Genomic DNA, 21,071 nt, shown 5'->3' on the forward strand with positions numbered 1-21,071 from the left:
TTAAAAATAATCATTACTAAAAGGTAGAATAACGTACATCTATACTAATATTATAAAGAGGAAAGATTTGTATTTTTGTATGTATTGAAATAACTCAAATACCACTAGGCCGATTTCAAAATTTCTGACACCATTAAAAAGCTGTTATCAGTGAGTAACAGGCTGTATTTTTTTTGTTTTTTAAATTTCACGCGGGCGAAGTCGCGACCAACAGCTAGTTATCTATCAAGTTAAAACAATACCATTTTCTAGTTGTAACCTACATAAAGGTACATTAACCCTACAAATTGGTAGCCATCAGAACAGGATAAAAAAGTCCCATTAAACGGTAAATTTGTTTGTTGCGTGCCGTACCGAGGAACCACTTGCTGCCTACCTCGCTACACTAATTTATTACAACTTCGGAAATCTATTGTTATACAGAAACAAGAATTATTACGTAAGAAATAAAGTTAACAATCAAGTAACACGCGACGATGCATACGGCCATGAAGGTATTTCCAATAACTACTAAGTGATGATAATGCTTGCACGATGTACCCTTACTTAGATATATTTATAAATCAACTAGCTGTTCCCGTGCGACTTCATCCGCATAAATTATGAAAATTTCATTTTATTGTTTACATGTGTCAAATTATCAATTGCAAATGTCAAAATGACAACCTTGCTTCCTTGATGTTGGCAGCAACTTATGGTCTCTTTCCCACATGAGGGTTTTTATCCAAAACATTTACTTCCTAAGTTTAAATAGCGTAAAAATAAATAGCCTAAAGCGTGACGCTTGTGTAGGGCTTTTTATTAAAAAAAAGAATTATTCAAAAATATGCTGTAATTGCTGACATCTTATATAATCATTACTACTGGGCCGATTTCAAAAATTCTTTCACCGTTAGAAATCTACGTTAAGAATGAGTAACATAGGCTATATTTTTTAATTTCACACGAGCGAAGTCGAGAGCAACAGCTAGTTATAAAATAACTCGAAATTTCAGTAATCCAGCCTAAACGAAATTGAACTTATGAAATTGTTACTTATTCTAGAATTTTGTAAGACTTCATTTTGTCAGCAGTTTATTTAATTTACAGTTAACATAATAATTGTAACAGCACAATTAGACACAAACTAAACAATATAATTTGAGAAGCACGTTGGCAACTCTAAGATTCGTTATGGCTTTATGTGGCAGGTTTAATGGCGCTTGGAGAGGAGCCAAAAGCGGAAAGAGGCACTTACTCTGAGACCCTAAAGCTCTGCCCCTCCCGCACTCTTCCCGGAATCCCCGCATAACCTCCTCTTCGCACCTTTTTTTTAAATATTGACCGCTTTAACTGTAATTATTAATTCATTTGTTTCTATGACTATACGTGAATAACGCATATTTATTTATTTTTTGAATACATTTAGTACAAATATTACAATAAGAATACTTAAATTAAATACTACAAGTTTAGCGCAAAGGCGGCCTTATTGCTATCTGCAATCTCGTACAGGTAAAATTTAACGATTATCTACGTTCTTTATAAATTATACCTAACTTCACTACGCGCCACTAAAGGATAGTATTAATTTTATGAACGTAAAGCCCGCTAAATACAATAAATACTGACAGCCGAACTATACGTAGTACTTACCTACGTAAACTGTAGCTAATTCTTAACTTTGACGTCTTTTACTTGATGATTTTTAACAAAAAAAAATATAATTTTGGTCTAAAAGAAAACATTTGTTAATACCAATTGTGTTTTGTCACAATACAATGCAATTCACTTTTCCCTCTGTCAATCGACCTCGGCCTTACCACTCCGGTGCCTCTTGACCTCAAGCAAGAAAACCTCAGCAATCATGTACTCAACACGCCCACACGTTAGGTCGGATACAAACCAAGTTTATACACAACAATGTAATACAATTTAATTCAGTTTTATAATATTCTGATAATATATATATTTATACTTCTATTCTTAACATTATAAAGAGGTTAAATTTGTATTTTTGTATGTATTGAAATAACTCAAAAACTACTCGGCCAATTTCAAAAATTCTTTCACCATTAAAAAGTGATTTTATCGCTGAGTAATATAGCCTATATTTTTTAATTATACGTGGATAAAGTCGCGAGCAATAGCTAGTAATTGATAAAGATTTTATAAACAAACTAAAAATCTTTTTTAGATCTTCTTCAAATATCCTAGTAAAATTTCATCATAATAGATTCAGTAAGTTACCAACTAATAGGGACCTAACCAAGATCGTTTTTAAGCTATCGGCCGATTACTCAAACGAATCTTAAATATTTTGCTTCTTAAGCATCGCTCACAATCTATTTACAATTTAATCGTAGCTTTATAATTTAAGATACTGGTTCATATATAAATTACGTTTCAGTATTCAGCAATAAACTACTACTAAAAATAGGAACTTTTCATTCCATTGAGAATTTAACGGGCACAATTTTATTGCTTAAATCACGGTGACGTTTACGAATTAAGTTACTTTCAGTTTAAACTTAGCGAACTTTGGGTATAAGTTACACCAAGTTTGCACAAACTCTAAAGTAATTTAGCTGTAGACAGGTTTTTATAACATTGTCGTAAAATACATATGACAGGCATTCATTAAAAATTATTTTTTATTTTTGGAGTTGGTTGTTTTTATATTATTGACCTAAACTAACGCCTGTGTATTATTATTTTTTGTATTCTAATCAACAAAGCTTTTACATACATTAAGATTATTCATTACATACAAAAATACAGACATAACCTCATTCTAATTTTAATGTAAAGATGTCAACTTAAAAGATTTTATTTTCAATTTCAATGATGAAATCACTAATGTTTCAACAATAAACGTAAAAAATAAAGTATTTGTATAAAAATGCGTGAATATAAAATATCAGATGCTAAACTGCGTCCAGTAAAGTGTAACAATATCTATACATGACTATCTGGCGTAGGTCCAACACGAAACTGTCACAATGTAAACAGCCGTATACTTCTCTGCTGACCCACTTTACAGTACCACGCCGTATGGACAGCTAACAAACGCATTGGGTACAGCAAAAGAGAATTTTAAATCGTAAAATTTCTAGGAAATAGTTGTACATTTTATCTTAATAATAATTTAACGCCTGTGAGATTTAACTAGCAAATATTTAGAATGTAAAAAATGCAACATTGTAAAGACTTTCATGTATAAAGATGTTGCCTGAACTTCCGCATCGATCGTTATCAGAAAATATCATAGTTAATCTTATGTCAATAGTGTTAAGGTTCAATATTCTGTAACAGGATGTAACGCACCAGTTACCAAATAAAACTAAGCTCTTAGAATGGAGGCTTTGATTTATTTTGTAACGGCAAATATTTCCTGGCCATTTGACAGCCGGAATGGGTGCGGGTTCGAAACTCTGCCAAGTTATACCTAGGATCGGTGCCGTTTTAATATAACAAAAATTAGTACGAACAAATTGACAAGAATTTTTATTTAAATACAAACAAAGCTAAATAGAATTTTATAATTGAATAGTTTTCGACCGCGGCTCCGTCCGCGTGGAAAAAAAAATGTGTTCTTCCCGTCTATCCCCTACATCTCTACCAAATTTAGTCGAGATTCATTCAGCCTTTTACGTTGTAAACTCTAACGAACATCCATCAAAAAGTAATTCATCTATTTTTCTCAAAAGAAGTGAAAAACCCTGTATTATCCAATAAAAGGAGTTTCAAACCATTTTTCTTTCCAATTACAAAGTAAAATTATCAAAACTTAACAGCGACCTATTTAGTAAAGGGCGGTAGCTTCATCACTTGCGGCCATAAACGAGCCCCGCCTCGTGGAAACTTGCTTTTTGATATTCATCTACGTTCCAATAGGCCTTGGCCCAAATATTGGGTCAAACAAATACCAACTTACGTGAAAATGGGTAGTGCGTGATCAGGGCGTGACTTGACGCTTAGATGTGTATAGCTTAATAACGACTGTACAAAGTACCTGGTTCTAATACGCGTTCCAATGACGTTGAAAGCGGTCACCTATATTTCTACAAAATTATAGGAAACCGCTTTCTTGATTAGCCTCCATTATATAACACTAGCTTTCGCCCGCGACACCGTGTGCGCGGAATCTTACTAATATTATAAATGCGAAACTTTAGATGGATGGATGGATGGATCGATGGATGTTTGTTAGCGTTTGTAGCCTAATCGGCTGAACGGATCTCCATGAAATTTGGCACAGGTTTAGGGCATAGTCTGGAAGAACACATAGGCTACTTTTTATCCCGGGAATAGTGACGGTTCCCTTGGGATACATTAATTTAGTTTTTTAATGTTTACTCGATCATTCTGAAACGGTTCAACATATCTTATTGAAATTTGGCACAGATATAAAACAAAGTCTGGAGTACACATGGGATTCATCCCCGAGAAATCTCCGGTTCCCTAGGGATACGTAGCTTTTTGTTATTTATATAGTTCTTATGTTTTCTAATACCACGCGGACGACGTCGCGGGCAACAGCTCGTTAAAAATAAAATTACATTAATAAGTAGCCTATGTGTACTTCCAAACCATGTTCTTTAGTATGCCTTTCATCGAGATGCGCTGTTAGATATTATATTGCACTTTACAATTAATAATGGTTACTAGACATAGACAAAATAATGATAATCTCGTTATTTTATCTCTGATCAAACTAATGGAAAGATAAAATTAAACTATAATGTTAAATTTTGTCATCAACTTGCCGTTAAATTATCCCTATTAAGGGTCGGCACAGTATGCTCTCTTACATTTCTATCAGCCGTCATATCTGAATCTACTCCTTTCTTAACATCCTCTTTTACATACTTACTGCGTTGGCGCAGCCACCCAAAGTGGGTCTTGGCCTCCGACACGAGAGAGCGCTGGCCCTCACGGCGTATGGGGAGCGTCACCGGGTGGCGGATGGGGGAGCGGTCGGTAGCACAGCTTAGCAAAACTAACCGGCTAAGCCCGATGGGCTCGCTGACCAAAGTAGGGTGTGGTCCACCAGCAAAAAAGTCTCTGTTACGAAACCGCCTCTTTTACATAGTACTTAATTATTTGTCTAACATTCCAGGTTACCCCTACCCTGGTTGCTGTACGGTCTGATCAACGGAGAACCAGTGCAAGTGAACTCTAAAGGCATGGTCTGCAGCATCGTGTTACTCTTCGCGATGCTGATCTTCGTCATCATCAGCATAGCCTGCTTCAGGTGGAAGATGAACAAGGGTCTCGGCTTCACAATGTTCCTTTTGTACTTCGTCTTTGTTGCTGTCAGTTTAGGTCTCGAATACGGCGTCTTCCATTGCCCGAGCGAATAGATTTGTCGTATCCGAAATTAATACAAACAAATCAAATGAAAGTAATGAGCAAACAAATGAATTGTCGATGACAGCGGATACCAAAATATGGGAACGATTAATTCCTATCGATTTTTAAAAAATACTTTGAAACTAAATTAAGGAAAATCGTACGATCCAACGAATAATGTAATCTATTTAAACGGTTTAGAGTTTTTTTAGAAGTTTCTCGAAATTTTCATTAACGAGTTTCATTGTTTTCATTTATCAATTGCTCAAATAGCACGGATATCATCTCATATAACAGTATAACAATTATAAGCAATATTGAATTTAGCGAGAAATCTTTTGAATTTAAATTAACCATAAGAAGGAAGACATTTGCATTTTAGCATAGTATAATTTTAAAACTAAGTACGTTGCCTTAGTCGATGACATTTAGTAGACAAATAGGAACAAATCGAGTAGGCGGTTATGTAAAAATAGGTGATGTTCGAAGCACAAATAATAGGTAATGTTAGGACTAATGTTGGTGATATAATGTCCATAACAAATTAATGTGAACAATGAAATAACATGAAAATGAAACTAGAAATCAGCGAAGATTGTAGATTTTTACTGAATATAAGCCAAGAATGGCGCTTTTATAAATTTATGCAATTTTTGCTGTACAATTTGAAATCGTATGCGTTTTATTTTTGTAAATATCTTAATTTTGTAATATACAATGATGTTAGTATTTTTTTCCAAATCGAGTTGTATTTTAATTGATCGTGATAGACTTTTAGTCCAATATTATTTCCTTTTGAATGTATAGAATATAGAACGTATAAATACGCAACGATTCAGTTGCATTGCATTTAAAATTCAACATAATTTACCTCAATAACAATATTAGAAAGTAGTTACCAAGAAGTACAATTGATAACAATGAACTAGGTACAATTTCAGTGTAACTGAACATCTTGTTAATCAATAATGTATATAAAAAATGCTAGTTTCAGCTATTCCATAAAATGTGCCTAAAAGTTCTCATGAACTTAAATAATAAGCCTCGATATTTGTGATCCTAAAAACTGGAGTATGTTACTCTTACATCCGATAGCAATATTATAGTTATAGAAAACGACAAATTATCCGCTTCACACCGTGGTGCATCGCAGTGCCTATACATCGAACTTTGTACACAAAATAGATGAATAAGTAAGGGCAAGATAAACGTAAATGTGTCTCAACGTGATCTTAAAACTTCAAATTTATTGGTTCATACTATTTAAAACTCAATAGATACAATGTTTTTCTAATCCTGAGAAATAACACAGCTTTTAATCTGTCGTTACATTGTCAGTATTAAAAATAATTCTTAACAAACCGTCTCTTAAAACTGTAATATTTCTTTATCTTTTTATGCTACGTTCTTTATTCAATTTATGTTTTAGCACGGTTTCGAATCTTGTTCTAAAACATAAACCGTCCGTTTTCGTTGTCTCCTTCGCTAACCTCTAAACTATCCTACTTTCTTTGACTTCGATTGTTGAATATCCAATATTTTTACATTAATAACCCGCCTATTTGACATAGCAATAATAGTCTAGTAAACGTAGTTTGTATTTATATTTAAGCTTAACGTTCCAGAACATTGTGGGAAGCTCAAACTGTGGACTATCTGCGGAAACATAACATATTGGCATCACAGTCTTTCGCATTGTAAAATCTGAGACAACAACATTTGATACAAGAGTAACATTAACATATGAATGCGCACAAATCGTTCTGCTTGAGTTCATAAAATTAACTATCGAAATCCACAGAATTGTGGTAAATTATTTCACAGAGATGTTCATGCGAAAATATATCGTAGCTTTTATTTTATTAACAAATTTTCATACAAAAAATAGAGACAATTTAATATCAATTTAAACTCCTTATTTAAATTGTAAAATACTGAAATTGTTTTGTAATAATCCAAAGAAATTAAAAACCTTAATGGTGCTACAATACTTACAATATATACTGCAAAAAACTAAATACTGAAAACAGTATGTCAATTAACATTGCGTTTCGAACAATATTTCTACGCAATCTGAATTCAAATGTGAAAATACAATCGATTAAACATAACGATGTCTGAACAATCGAGGCAAACACTGTGATATGCTCTCACCATACTCGTCTCTTACTAAGCTTGAATTCTAGATTTCTGTAGTATGCATAGCTGTGCCACTGACGATCGAACAGTTCTTTAGCATTCTTCAACTAACTCTTCATAGCTTGCATCTTATTCAATATAGACTATACGAACTGTAAGATCTATACGTGGCCATTCTTTTTATATAATAAGGTTGGAACGAATTCGATCTATAATTCTTTTTAATATAGATGTATTCTTAACTCGTCTAGTAGTAGATATCTTATCCCTGAATATATGGGATGCACCAAATATTGTATCGCCTATAACACTATTCTGTATGCTAACGATTTCATACGATTTACACTAGTGATTCTTATCTAATCTCTTGAGTAATTATAATTAGATATTATACAATCATCCTTCCATTGTTCTTATAACTTATAGTTGATAAAGTTCTGGGTCATTTAACACCTGAAGGCAGTGCCGGATTAAGGTAGCGCGAGTGTTAATTCTCTCAAGGGCTGGTTTGCTTTAGGTTCTTATGTTTAGGATATTAAGGACCTGTCCCATTAAATTATAAATTGTCTGATAATAATCCAACGTGTAATATTGGATTTTGTTCGATCTGACAGTGACGTCATTAAGCTATCAGAGTCTATCAGCTAATGGTTGGACAGGCCCTAATTAAAACAAAACTTATTTTTACAATTTAAATTGATGAAATCGAGTTTTAAGTTTAAGTCAAAGTGAAGTATAGCCTAAGTTCTTTGTGATTAAGGCATGCAAGATATTTTATGCTACTATCTCAGTTTTTTTATTGTCAGAAAGATGTAGCGGGGAGCCGCAAAATTAGCGGGGTTTGCATTTGATATTATTGCTATATGGCTAATCCGGCATTGCCTGATGGGTCATCATTCGTTAGTTTCATTAAATTGCATTTGTTTAATACCAAATAGCACAAGCCGAGTTAGAAACCATATTTCAAATGTTTGTTAATTATTAGAAATTTGATACTTTAACTAAATAAAAATATGTATTCTGATATCTTCTTCGTAGTTTAAGATTAGGTTATTAGGCTTAAAGCTAACTTTAAAAAAAAAATCTAAAAATGTTAATAAACGATATGAAAATATAATATCCAGGTAGTATTGTTACTAGAGTGGTGGTTTTTTATATAAAAAAAATATAATATGAAAATGGTTTAAGATATTTGACGAGAAAAAAAAAATAGTACGTTTCACTTTTTTCGCCACGATGACGTAACGATGAACACCAAGATATTTATATTTTATTATGATTCTCTGCCTCATCGATTTCTCCATAAACAGCTTTAAACAATCGTGTCTAGAAAAGTGAAATGAAATTAGTATATAATTTTGCTTATGCTGACACATCTCGTTTTCGCAGCCAAATAAATAACGGAGCATGTTTGAAATCTTACAAGGTTCAATTCAATCAAGTTCAATTTTAATGGAATCGATTTAACAGACGATCAATTCGATTATTGACAGTTTTTTGTTACTTTAGAGCAGTGTTTCTCAAAGATAACGCCCCCTTGGGGGTGTTTGAAAACTAGAGGGGCGTTATAGGGCCCCAGAAAATTGGGGGTGTTGATATGGGTTAGGAGGTCGATGCATAATTTGTAATTTCATTTTTATATGGTATTTTAAATTTCACTGAAATATAAAAATGGGGGGCGCTGAAAAATTGAATTTTCAAAGGGGGCAGTAAAAGAATAAGTTTGATATACACTGCTTTAGAGACTAAATTGTCAGGATCTGTATTACAAGTATTTCAGAATATCGATGTTAAGTATTTGAGAATTGTTAAATTTGAAAAAAAAATCCATATGTATTATATTAAGGGAATATTCCAGATATCTTCCATTTTAAATATGTTATAAATTTTGATCTTAATCAGGATTTAGTAGGGGTTAAAATTTTTAAAATAAATTAAGGAAGTTTTCCTGCGTCCATTCAGATGTTAGCGAAATCGAGATGCCAGCGTAGTATGTTAATAGTGATATTATTGATTAAGTGAAAGTAAAAATTGTTATTTTAAAGATATAGATAAGTTTAGGGATTTTCATCGAGTAATGATAAAATGTTGAGAATGACATCACAGTTCAATTCAATACAACGTTGTGATCCAAATGATAATTTAGCAGTATTACATGAATTTTTAGTAGAATTTGTGAAAAATTATGTTGGCGTTTGAAATGTTAAGGGGGCGTTTTTAAGACCAAATGGCATTTTAGAATATTTTCCCTTTAATTGTCAATCAATTGTTAATTATTTAATATAGAAATCGAGATAATTAATTTAATACGAATTTCATGCTTTAGATCATTAAATTTACATATTGTGGGACCTTAAATCAAGCATGTTTTTATTTATTTTGTCTTCTCGTTTTAAAAACGCTCACTTGTGGCCTGATTGAAGTTTACATTTGTTGGACAATGTGATAGATTCGCGTTTTAATAGTTTAACAGATTCAAATGTTAAGTGATTGGATTATTTAGCTGCTCTCGAAGTAAATTTGCGGATTGCGGGGAGTGCGGGGAGTGTGGGGAGTGGTGGGAGGGGGCTGAAGAGAGTATGTCGACCGTATTATGAAAAATTACAATAAAAATTATAAAATAGTTATCACTGTCTTTGTTTTTGTCAATCCTTATTTAGACCATTATGTTATTTAAAAACCAACCAACATACCAAAACTTACCAACCCGCAGTACAGCGTGGTTGGTAAGTTGGCCTAGTCACCTTTACTTAGGGTAGGCTCCGAGCCCGTAGGGACGTATAGTGATCTGTGGTGGTCGTGGTGGTGATTACTCAAAATGTTTTTTTATATCTAAAAAATGACATGAAATGAGAGCACTAGTTAGTTTCCATTTCCTTCTGTTATTAAATTAGGGAATGGTCCTGAAAACAAAATCTAAGCTTAAAACTCTTTTTGCAGAAAAAAACACTTGTTGTCATACGTCATTTATTTTGTTTATTACATTACTAGCTTTCGCCCGCGACCCCGTCCGCGCGGAGTTCTAAAACGCAAAAGTTGTAGCCTATGTATTCTTCCAGACTATCCTCGTTTATGCCAAATTTCATAGAGATCCGTTCAGCCGTTTAGGCTACAAACTCTAACAAACATCCATCCATCTAAACTTTCGCATTTATATTAGTAAGAAGTAAGATTAGTAAGAAATAAAACACTTTTAATAATTTTCAATTAAAATGAGAATTTATTATTTACACATTTCACAGGCTGTCGAAGTAATTTATTGTCTACAGATTTTTATAGGATAGTTTTTGTGTTATCATTTTTAAAATCCGTTGAAATACATTTGAGATTAGTACATAACAAATGACACCTTTGACTAAAGTATCGCACAACTGCTTAGTCTCGCTTTGTTTTCTTTAAGCTTATATGGAGGTTACACTACTCGATTGTTAGTTGTGCAAAACAGTTGAATAGACTGCAAAACAATCGACAATCGCACAATAGTCGTCTAATAGTTCAATCAAAGGTGCCTCTTAGAGTTTATTTAATAAATTGCTATTCTTATTTCACACTTTACAATATTTTTTTTAATATGCAATAGTTAGTATTTGTTTTTATATCCGTTCAGGTTTTAGTATTCATAAACTTTGGAAAAATGTAGCTATTTATATGAACAGGATTATCAAAATTATTCGTAAAAACTTCAAAATAAAAATCTTTATAATTCTGCAAGCATTGTGGACGGTCACTAAATCATAGGAAAAAGTATTAAAACCTTATTTGACTTGTTAATAAAAAACAATGTAATTTCATCATCAACTTGCCCTTATCCCTTATGTAGGGTCGGCACAGTATATGCTCTATACATCTCTATCAGCTATATCTGAATCCACTCCTTTCTTAAGCATATCCTCTTTCACACAATCCATACTTTCTTCGGTCTTCCTCTTTGTAGCCATCCACGTTCATTCTTAATGTAACCTCTATATTTGGTATATAAACAGTTTTAAAATTTCCAATGTATTTTAAGTTAGTAATACTTAATTATTTTAAAACATGCTTTGATCACTCAATCTTTTATTTGATTTATTTAGACTTTTTCTATCGCATATATCTCTATATATTTTAAAATAAAATCACATTCAAAGAAACATTAAATATAGTTTAATTTCAATACACATTTTCTCACAATTTAATTCTATGTCAAAATAACGAAAAGGTATTTTTTTAAATAATACTAGATTTTTATTAATTTACTAATAATTCCTTAAACCAATTCAACTAAGCTCTAGGCTTGTATTAGGAATATGGTTCACAATAGTCGAATGATGGGATTCGAACCCTCAATCACAAAATCGGTAGACTGTTCCCCAGAGCATTAGGCTATTGGCGCTTGAATTTTTATTTTTATATTAATTATCAGAAAGAGATTAAAAAGTTAGTTTAAATATAATTCAAATTCGTGATTACAATACGATTAGAATTTTACAAAATATACGAAAACTTTAACAACTCACATGTAAGAAGAATAAATCAAATTTCAATAAAAACGACACAAGTAAAACATCGAAGGCTTTCAAAATTTTAATATACAATATCTTTTACTAATGACCATTAGAAGTTAAACATATAATAAATCGCTTTCTTTTAAACCTTTTCATCCAATCGAAGGATCAACACCTTTTCAAATCATTTACCAACCATCTCTCCTCAATTATTCAGAGACACCGTACAACGGGTAATTACATCCAAGGTAATAGAAGTTTTTTTTATTTAAAGTACCGTATGACGGAATCGATGGCGGCAGAACAGTATGAACGCTAATAGAGCTGCGAAAGCCGCACCCGCGATCAATGTTGTGTCATCTCTTCGAGTTCCACCCGCACGCTCTACTACTACACTCTGAAACGATTAGAATAATACAATTACATTAGACTAGCTTTCGCCTGCCTGAATGAAAAAAAAAACAGAAGTGAGTAGCCTATGCGTTCTTCCAAACTGTCAGCTACATCTGTACCAAGATTCATCGAAATCTGTTCAACCGTTTAGGCTACAAACTCTAACAAACATCCATCCTCAATTCTCATTTATAATATCAGAATGATTGCTAGTGACTTCGCCCGCGTGAAATTAACACATAATAAAACACTATGTTACTCAGTGATAACCTAGCTTTTTAATGGTGAAAGAATTTTTAAAATCGGCCCAATAGTTTTTGAGTAATTTCAATACATGTAAATACAAATTCTTCCTCTTTATAATATTAGTATAGATATAAATAAGACTCCCTGAAGTGATCTTCGTTTGTTAGTGAGTCACTTCTAGAAGATCTTATATAAACTAGATGGCATACTTAAGAAAAAGAAAGAAGGAAAAGATGCTGCATAAAGTAAGAGCGGGCGCACACCTTAGACTAAACTGCCGCACAGCAGTTGTGCGATTTTCGATTGTTTTACAGTCAATTCAACTATTTAGCTGCGCATAACAAGAGTCCTTGTTACATCTTACAGCATTCTAGTGTGAGACCAGGTTTAACTCAAATCTTAGGTAAATTATCTGCTGTAACTATTAGTCTAGTAGTAAATACTTCTTACCCATCCTCCATGTCGATTGGCCCACGGCGTCGCGCATTGCGCCACATGCCTTGCCGCCCAATCCGCCGCGCGACACCAGCCCCCTACCCTGACTGCGCGCGCGCACACCTCGCAGAGGAAGGCTAGCACCACCAACGCTCTGTTTTCCACGTGTGAACACGCCTGGAACAAGTCAATTCTTACAAATGCATATGAAGAGTAGACTGTCAAATATATGTAGCGACGCATTTTAATTTCCCGATCTGCACACCTTTCTCGAATCTTCTATACCACATCTTTCTCTGTTATACGCGTCAATCGATATTAAGCTTTCAGGTACATTGTTTCCAGAATACCTTGTATCCTTTTCCTTCATAAAATTTTAACATGCTGAATAGCATAATGTTCACCTAATGTTCTTCACAATATCTTTCAAACCATATATAATTCTCTTTAGTATTAGTTCTAACCTGACATAGTTCCTGCATAATATCTTCAAAGGCGACTTCATCTAAGCTGAGTAGGGGTATGTGTTCAGCTCTCGCGGCCAGGATAGCCCGCGCCTTGGTTTCCCTGAACCTCTTAGCTGCTCGTTCCAGCGACCTCCAATCTCGCCAGTACAACCACCATCCTCTAAAACATAACCTAGTTTGAGGATACTAAAATAGATCCTATGATAGGAATCTCTATCTTGAGTAGACTACGGTGCATTCGCTTGGAGATCCCAGCACACTCAAATTATACCTAAGGGCAGCCACCGAAGGGATTTTTAGTGAGAAGAAATCTCACATAACCATGTCTTTTTTTATAAAAAAAAAGTGTCTTTCGAAGTTTTTCCCCCCAACCCCATTACCAAAAACCTCAGGGCTCAAATTTACATTGAACGTTTGCAGAACTATTAAGTTTTTATCTGACTACAAGCATTAGCGTGTCTTGTCTTACCTGTGATCAGGTTTCGCTGGCACAAGCATGCATGGCGGTGGCCTCAACTCCTCAAGCCTCAGATGCTGGAGTAGCAGAGCCCTGAACAGCCTCACCCCCCTTTCCTGGTCATCTCCCTGAATGTAATGTCCCCGCCAGTGTCCCTGGCAGTCATCCGGACGCTCTTCATCCAAGGATACTTGTCGAAGTAATGGCGCTCTAGGGGTCTCATAGTCTTCTAATGGTTGAACGCTGCAGGCTAAGGAAGTACGACTTTTTAGTTTGTCTTTTTACCCAATTATCTTATGTTATAAAGAGGAAAGATTTGTATTTTTGTATGTATTGAAATAACTCAAAAACTACTGAGCCGATTTTAAAAATTCTTTCTCCGTTAGAAAGTTAATTTATCGGTGATAACATAGGCTATATTTTAAATTTCACGGGGACGAAGTCACGATCAACAGCTAGTTAAAAATAAACTTGTTAGTATAAGTAGATTATATCGTGTTAGGAACAAAGATTTTAGCAATACGTCAAAGCTAATAAAAATATTGTAACTAAGAATTTCGGATACGCTTTTTATTTTTGCGTTTATTAAATAAAAAATAAATAAAAAACAACTACTATTGATTAAACGCAACAGTTTTCTCATCTAATTAAGTATATGAATTCAGATATTTTACCAAAGATATAATGTCGTAAAAAACATTAAATTTTAATTAACTTAAATCGAAACAATCAATTACTGGTTCACTTACCTTACTTGAATTGTAATTATTTCAAACAAAACTTATAAATTGCAGATATACGTAAAAATAACCTCAAAATCTACAAAAACAACTTACATTAATATCTCTTACTAACCGTGTACGGACGCTAAGGGTGGTACCAAATCCATTTTAGAATCCAATAAGGTTATAACCAAAGAGTTTGTACTCCAAAGGATCAGTTCCACTGGCTGACAGTACACTAAACATTTGTGACCTTGCAACCATGTCATGGCCCTGACATATTTTTCAGCGCATGCGCGAAGCCGACAGCCACAAGGGTTGCCAAGAACTGAGATATTCTGTTAAAAACCATATTTTTAATCTTAACTAAGAAATACTTTGCAAATAGATGTGGTCTATGACCTCGATCTCAAAAAAATACTAGACTACAGTCTTATACTATGCTTTTTAATGTATATTCTTACTTGAAACGATACAGAGATCTCTCACACTTTAACTGAACAGGTCAATTGACAGTTAAAATTTTGTCTGCACAGTTATAACTGAACAGTTCGAATTGTCACAACTAAAGGAGGCTTAATACATCCTTTGTTATGTTGTTAAGTACTTGATAATGGATTTTTAACCTTAAATATTGGTAATTAATCAAATTACCCTCTAATTTAAATACCCTCGCCATCCAAGAGACACATTCTTGTTAAAATAAGATAAGACAAAAGGATGCTGTTTAAATAATAATATTTTGAATCTTACCACATGTTTTAATGCGTTTTTTACGCGCCACATGTGGTAATATTTACTTTTATTCCAGTAATACACGTGCGGGACGACTGTCGATTGTTTGATTGACCGCGGGAGCAATGGGCCCTCGCAATTGTTAGTTATCAGCCAGTTATAGCTGACACAGGAAGGATCGCGCTATACGGAGTTACAGATAACAGAGAAAACATACGCATAGCTTATCCTAAATATATTTAAATAAGTGTAAATAATGCTATATATTGTACTAGTGAAGTGAGCAGTGTTATAAGTGAAAGATGCAACAATGGCTACAAAACGTAAATTAACAGATGAATCTAAATGTTGTCGAAGACTGTCTCTGTTTGCAACCTTCTGTGGGATTCTCTCTCTACTTCTGCACACGTACAAGTTAATTGAAACGGATAATATAAAATTAGATGATAGTACGATAGATAATTTAAAATCTTCGTTAGAGAAACGAATAGAAGAGTACATATCAGAAATTGGGGTCACCAAGCATAGATTAAAAAGAGAAGCGATGCTGGTAAGTGACGTTTTATTTTATTTCAACGCAACAGTAGTCATTTAAATTATAATTAACACATAGATTAAATAAATAATGGATAAAGATTTGTTTAATCTATGTTTGTTTCGATGCGATAAGAGTTATAGAAATCTAGGATAGATAGATATCTAATTATCACTTGTTGTGGAAAATTAAACTTGACTTAAGTTCTAAACATGACAAAATAATTAAGTTTGTTAATACCGCTCTCCGTATGTTGAAAATAAATTAACTACAGACTTGATAACTGTTAACTGCAGTTCTGATTGTATCTTTTCAACAAACAGAAGACATCAGTAGTCCAAGAGGAGAATACAGTAGCTCCTCACGTGGAGTTCTTCAACCCCAAGATGCGAGCTGAGCTGGAGGAGAAAGACGCAGCGGAGATGAAGCGGACGGGTGCGAAGGGGCCAGCGCCCGGCGGAGACTCCTGGGTCTGGCTTACCAGCTACTCCAGGGTGCCGGTACGTCAGAGATTACAAGAAGTTTAAAAACAGCTAACCTCCCACAAAAACGTCCTTAGTGAGGCCCATAATCACTTCTATGGTATGACATAATTTTGATACTTTCAGTACAAGGTGGTGCAGGGTTTCTGTAAAGCGACTCAGGATTACTGCCCTCCAGGAGTGCCGGGTCCCAAAGGTCCAATTGGCAACCGTGGTCCAGTTGGCCCGCCAGGAGTTAAAGGTACAATATCCTTTCTAAGAATTCCATTAAAATTATTTGTCAATGCCAATTTTCAACAAAAAACAGTTATTTACAATTGGATGTTATTGGATTTCCAGGTGAACGAGGTTTCCCTGGTAACCCCGGTCTCGATGGCAGAGATGGCGTGCCAGGAGAACCGGGATTGGATGGTCTGTCGGGCAGAAATGGCGCGGATGGTGCCCCAGGCAGAGACGGTAGAGACGGCATGCCGGGCAAGGACGGTAGCCCGGGCAAAAACGGAAAGGATGGCAAAGATGGTGCGTGGTTCAATTATTTCCAAACACATGACAATCAATACAATTAAAAATTATATCAAATATGTATTATTAGGAAAACCTGGAGCCATTGGACCTCCAGGTGTACGAGGACCTAAAGGTGATCGAGGTCCAATAGGACCTAAAGGACAACGAGGTAACGACGGTCGTGATGGCGCCCCAGGCAGGCCTGGCCTCTCTATATACAACTACACCAAAGAAAAGGAACTCTTTATTCCACCTACATTCTCACGTAAGGCCTTTGCAGATAATATAAAAAAGATATGATCCATGAGTATCATGCTCAATATTTAATAATATTAATTTTTAGAGGAGCATACACGTGTAATAGTCAGAGAAGGAGACACTCTCCGCATCAGCTGCAACCCTATGGGACGACCTGACCCAAGTATTGAATGGCGTAGAGTCGACAGCAACGCTATCATTCAGGTATCACTACGAATCATATAATGAGTTGTTTCTTCAAACAAACTATGTTCTGTAACTCTACATGTCTTTCTATTTGGTCTCCTTGCAGGGTCCATGGCGTGACGCATCTGTAAGCGGCCACCTATTGAACATCCCTAACGTGTCGCGTTGGCACACTGGGACCTATGTCTGCATGGCTAACAACGGCATGCTGCCATCAGCCAACCAGACCACTGATGTTGAGATACATTGTAAGTATACCGATAAGTATAGGTAGGAACATACAATAATAGATTTTAATAATCCTCTTTGCTTTCAGTCAGTCCATATATTCGTGTGCCCAATAACATTGTCTACGTGTTCAACAAGACAGCAAAGGTCGAATGTGAGGTGAGTTCAAATAAATATAAATAAAGAAGAAATTAAAGAATACCAGTCACTTAATAGAAGAATTTTGCAGCAATTTCTAATCCAATTGATATATTTCAGATTCAAGCGTGGCCAGAGCCTGTACTTGCATGGGAAGTCGACGGTGTAACCCTTGAAGGTCCAAGGTATCGGACTGAGGTAGCGACCACCGGAGATCCCTGGCGATGGGTGATGCGCCTTGAGATCCCTGGCATCAGGGATCATGATCTAAGACAGTACAGCTGCGTAGCCAAGAATGAACTTAATAATCAGACTGTTAAAGGTCACATTCGGTTAATGTGTAAGTACACCCACAAGATTAACATATCTTCTTCTGTTCTTTACGTTATGCCACAACCTACAAATAACAGTTGGCCACAAGTATACTTTTATATAGTGACTGCCATTATAATGTTTAATATTTCTTGCTGCGAGATATTCCAATGCTATATAATAACATTCTTGTATGTAATCTCAGACCCAGGTCCGAACACCAATAACATAGTAGAACAGCCGATGGAGTTCGGGTCTCGCCCCCCGCCGTTCACGTCGTACGAGGAGCTGTGCCAGGTGCGACGCTGTCCCGCCTGCCCGAGCTGTCACCGTGCAAACCTCCTTATCTCCACAATGAACTCTACTGCCGGATTCAAGCCTAGAAGGAACACCAGTAAGTCACATATAGTCTCTTGTAGTTTAAGGACATAAGGAGTATGACCTAAAATTCTAATCACTCTTTTTTATATTTGTAGACTGCCAGTTATACGCGATCGGAAAGCCAGTCTATCATCGTTACAAAGATGAACTGTTTGGAGCCTGGCTTCGAGATTCCAATGCTACAGAAACGCAGGTACCGACAGAAAAATAATGTCTACGGTTATAATATTAGAAATAAGAAATGGTTCAGAATTTAAGAACTAAGAGCGCCATCTATTGAACAGGACTGATTATTAACAATTGTAATATTACAGAGAGAAAAGTTATGGACGACTCAGGAGAGCGACGTGGAGCGGCTTCGCGAGTACCGCACAAAGGCTAGCTTCAAAGCAGACCACGTGGATGAGTACCACAAGCTGCAGAAACCGTTCTTTGTACATATTTTATTATACTACTAGTAGTTCTCTTATTTCTATTGTATTTTTGTGTATGTAGTTTATATAGTCATTGCATAAATATGCATTGACTCTATAATTGCAATTTTGAGATGATTCACATTCCAAAGTCTGTTATTGGTACGTTTTAAAACACCAGGGCAATGGTCACATCGTATACAGTGGGTCCTTCTTCTATCAAGCAAACGAATCGGGTCATCCCGGAGATATTATCCGTTACGACCTAACGCAGAGCCGCATCAAATCTGTACATCTACCGCATGCTGATGGACGACTCTACACCGCGCAGCATAACCAGGTATATTATATGTAGTTATAATAGTAATTAGTAATAGAGATAAAGTAGTAATAGAAGAGCTTACTTTAAGTTAATACCTACCCACCACCACCCATAGCCAAACCGACCCTCAGGTCATACGGGCCGAATCGCAGGAGGGCGCACACGGTCTAACCGCATGCACCTTCTTGACTCCCTACAAGTTATATTGTCATTTATTTGTAACAAGTCTCCCCCTAATGGGTGTGACGACACAATGGACACGGACATGTTCACCGTCGGGCATCCACACCAGCGCCTTACTCCAGTCTATATCTTCGCTGATGCCATCCATGTGCAAATTCACGTAACTTAGCAAAGTTCACCCCGTTGCTAACAAGATCTGGGTTATAAATCGAGCCCGCGTTCTGCAGAGTAATTCCATCCATTATCTTCATCCTCAGATCGTCATACTGATGACATTCCCACAAAACGTGATGAATATCCTCCTCAGCCTCACCGCGCTCACACATACTCGATTTAACCAATCTCATTTCGTGCAGCCTCTTTCTAAAACTTTAAGTTAATAGTCTTATTTTGCTGTGCAGGTCGACTTCAGTGCAGATGACAACGGGCTGTGGGTAATCTATTCAATTGAAGACTCAAACAACACAGCCGTAGCCAAGGTATGAAATGTTTGCAGAACATATTTACGGTAGTTTATTTATCTTCAATCAATGAGTCTTTAAACTTTGAATGTGAGGTTTTCTTCTTTATCGAGAAATTATATTAAAATGTTCATATTTTTCAGCTAAACTTCGACCCTAATAAGGACGATCTCAACATCGACTATATTTGGAACATATCTCTTAATCATAAACAGGTGAGCTAAATGTTTATCTATAGATTTTAAAATATCCTAATAAATTTTGAAAACAGCGCCATCTACTTTATAAAAAGTAACTATATATTTTTATATATTTTTTAATTAATATTGGGTTTCTATCCTACAGGTGGGTGAAATGTTTATAGTGTGCGGCGTGCTTTATGCTTTGGATTCGGCGACGGAGCGGGAAAGCAAGGTTTCTGTGGCAATCGACTTGTACCTCAGCAAGCCGCTAGAGGTCTCCCTGCAGTTCACCAACCCTTTTAGGAAGACAACGCAGCTTGGATACGATCATATACATAAAGTATGACTAATATGGTTAAATTACTAGACTGCTTTTGGAATCCCTGTTTCTATATTCGTACTTTCTCAACTTAAAATTATCACTAATTATTGATACTTTTTACAGGAATTATACTCGTGGGATCGCGGTAATCAGCTAACGTATCCTGTTAGATACAACGAAATGCCTGGGCCATAGTGAACCATAAAAAACCTAGTTTAAAATTAATGTTTTGTATTTTAAGATTTTTTTTAATAAATGATTATAAAGAAATACGTTGCATCTTACTTTTAAATCAAATAATACTAGTGACATCTAGTTTCGGAAAAACACAACAATTTAAACTCAATGACCTGTTTTGTGATTAATATTGTCACATAAAGATGGCGCTGATAATAATTGTTGTAATGTAGTTAAAAATTAAACACACAGTAAAGTTGCCCCATATTGATAATGAATGTATAAATTATTCTGCAGTTCAATTTTAGATTCAAATAAAAATATGCATAGCGCATAATAAGTTCGTTACAAATTCAACATGGATTAATTTATAAATTTATGAATTTTACATGATCTATTACGTTCTCGCAGAACGCACATTATTTTTATAGTTTGAATACAAATGAGGTAAGTGGTATTACATATTATTATTTAGATTTATAGCCCAAAAGTATGTAATCAACCTAAATTTGTATTACATTCCCACAAAAACTTAGTCCAAATTAAATATTACATCTCAATAACTGTAAAAATGA

General features: G+C 35.0%; 3 protein-coding genes across 3 annotated transcripts in view; 2 read left to right on the top strand and 1 right to left on the bottom strand.

Annotated features, from left to right (window-relative positions):
- The window catches only part of LOC106102077 (sodium/potassium/calcium exchanger Nckx30C), a 56,282-nt gene extending 50,280 nt beyond the window's left edge, over positions 1-6,002 (top strand). The window contains exon 6 of the mRNA XM_013281484.1: positions 5,102-6,002. Within this exon, the coding sequence (XP_013136938.1) occupies positions 5,102-5,345 (244 nt within the window). The 3' untranslated portion in view covers positions 5,346-6,002. The remainder of the gene's footprint in view (positions 1-5,101) is intronic.
- A 5,968-nt stretch (positions 6,003-11,970) lies between these two features.
- LOC106102196 lies at positions 11,971-15,495 on the bottom strand. Its single transcript, XM_013281609.1, has 6 exons — positions 15,431-15,495; positions 14,811-15,015; positions 13,968-14,205; positions 13,496-13,658; positions 13,047-13,208; positions 11,971-12,354 (listed from the first exon to the last, which is right to left on the bottom strand). The coding sequence occupies exons 1-6, from the start codon at positions 15,461-15,463 to the stop codon at positions 12,226-12,228; spliced, it is 930 nt and encodes a 309-aa protein (XP_013137063.1). The 5' UTR covers positions 15,464-15,495; the 3' UTR covers positions 11,971-12,225.
- On the top strand, positions 15,489-20,591 carry LOC106102195. The gene is made up of 17 exons (XM_013281607.1): positions 15,489-15,962; positions 16,271-16,447; positions 16,556-16,670; positions 16,769-16,948; positions 17,022-17,198; positions 17,277-17,395; positions 17,484-17,625; positions 17,694-17,764; positions 17,864-18,083; positions 18,261-18,449; positions 18,532-18,629; positions 18,751-18,870; positions 19,031-19,189; positions 19,756-19,833; positions 19,959-20,030; positions 20,161-20,337; positions 20,443-20,591. Exons 1-17 carry the CDS (start codon positions 15,723-15,725, stop codon positions 20,512-20,514), a joined length of 2,406 nt encoding a protein of 801 aa, XP_013137061.1. The 5' UTR covers positions 15,489-15,722; the 3' UTR covers positions 20,515-20,591.
- The last annotated feature ends 480 nt before the right edge of the window (positions 20,592-21,071 follow it).

This window comes from Papilio polytes, unplaced genomic scaffold (genome assembly GCF_000836215.1).
Source record: "Papilio polytes unplaced genomic scaffold, Ppol_1.0 DF823923.1, whole genome shotgun sequence".
In the NCBI taxonomy this organism is placed as follows: Eukaryota; Metazoa; Arthropoda; class Insecta; order Lepidoptera; family Papilionidae; genus Papilio; species Papilio polytes.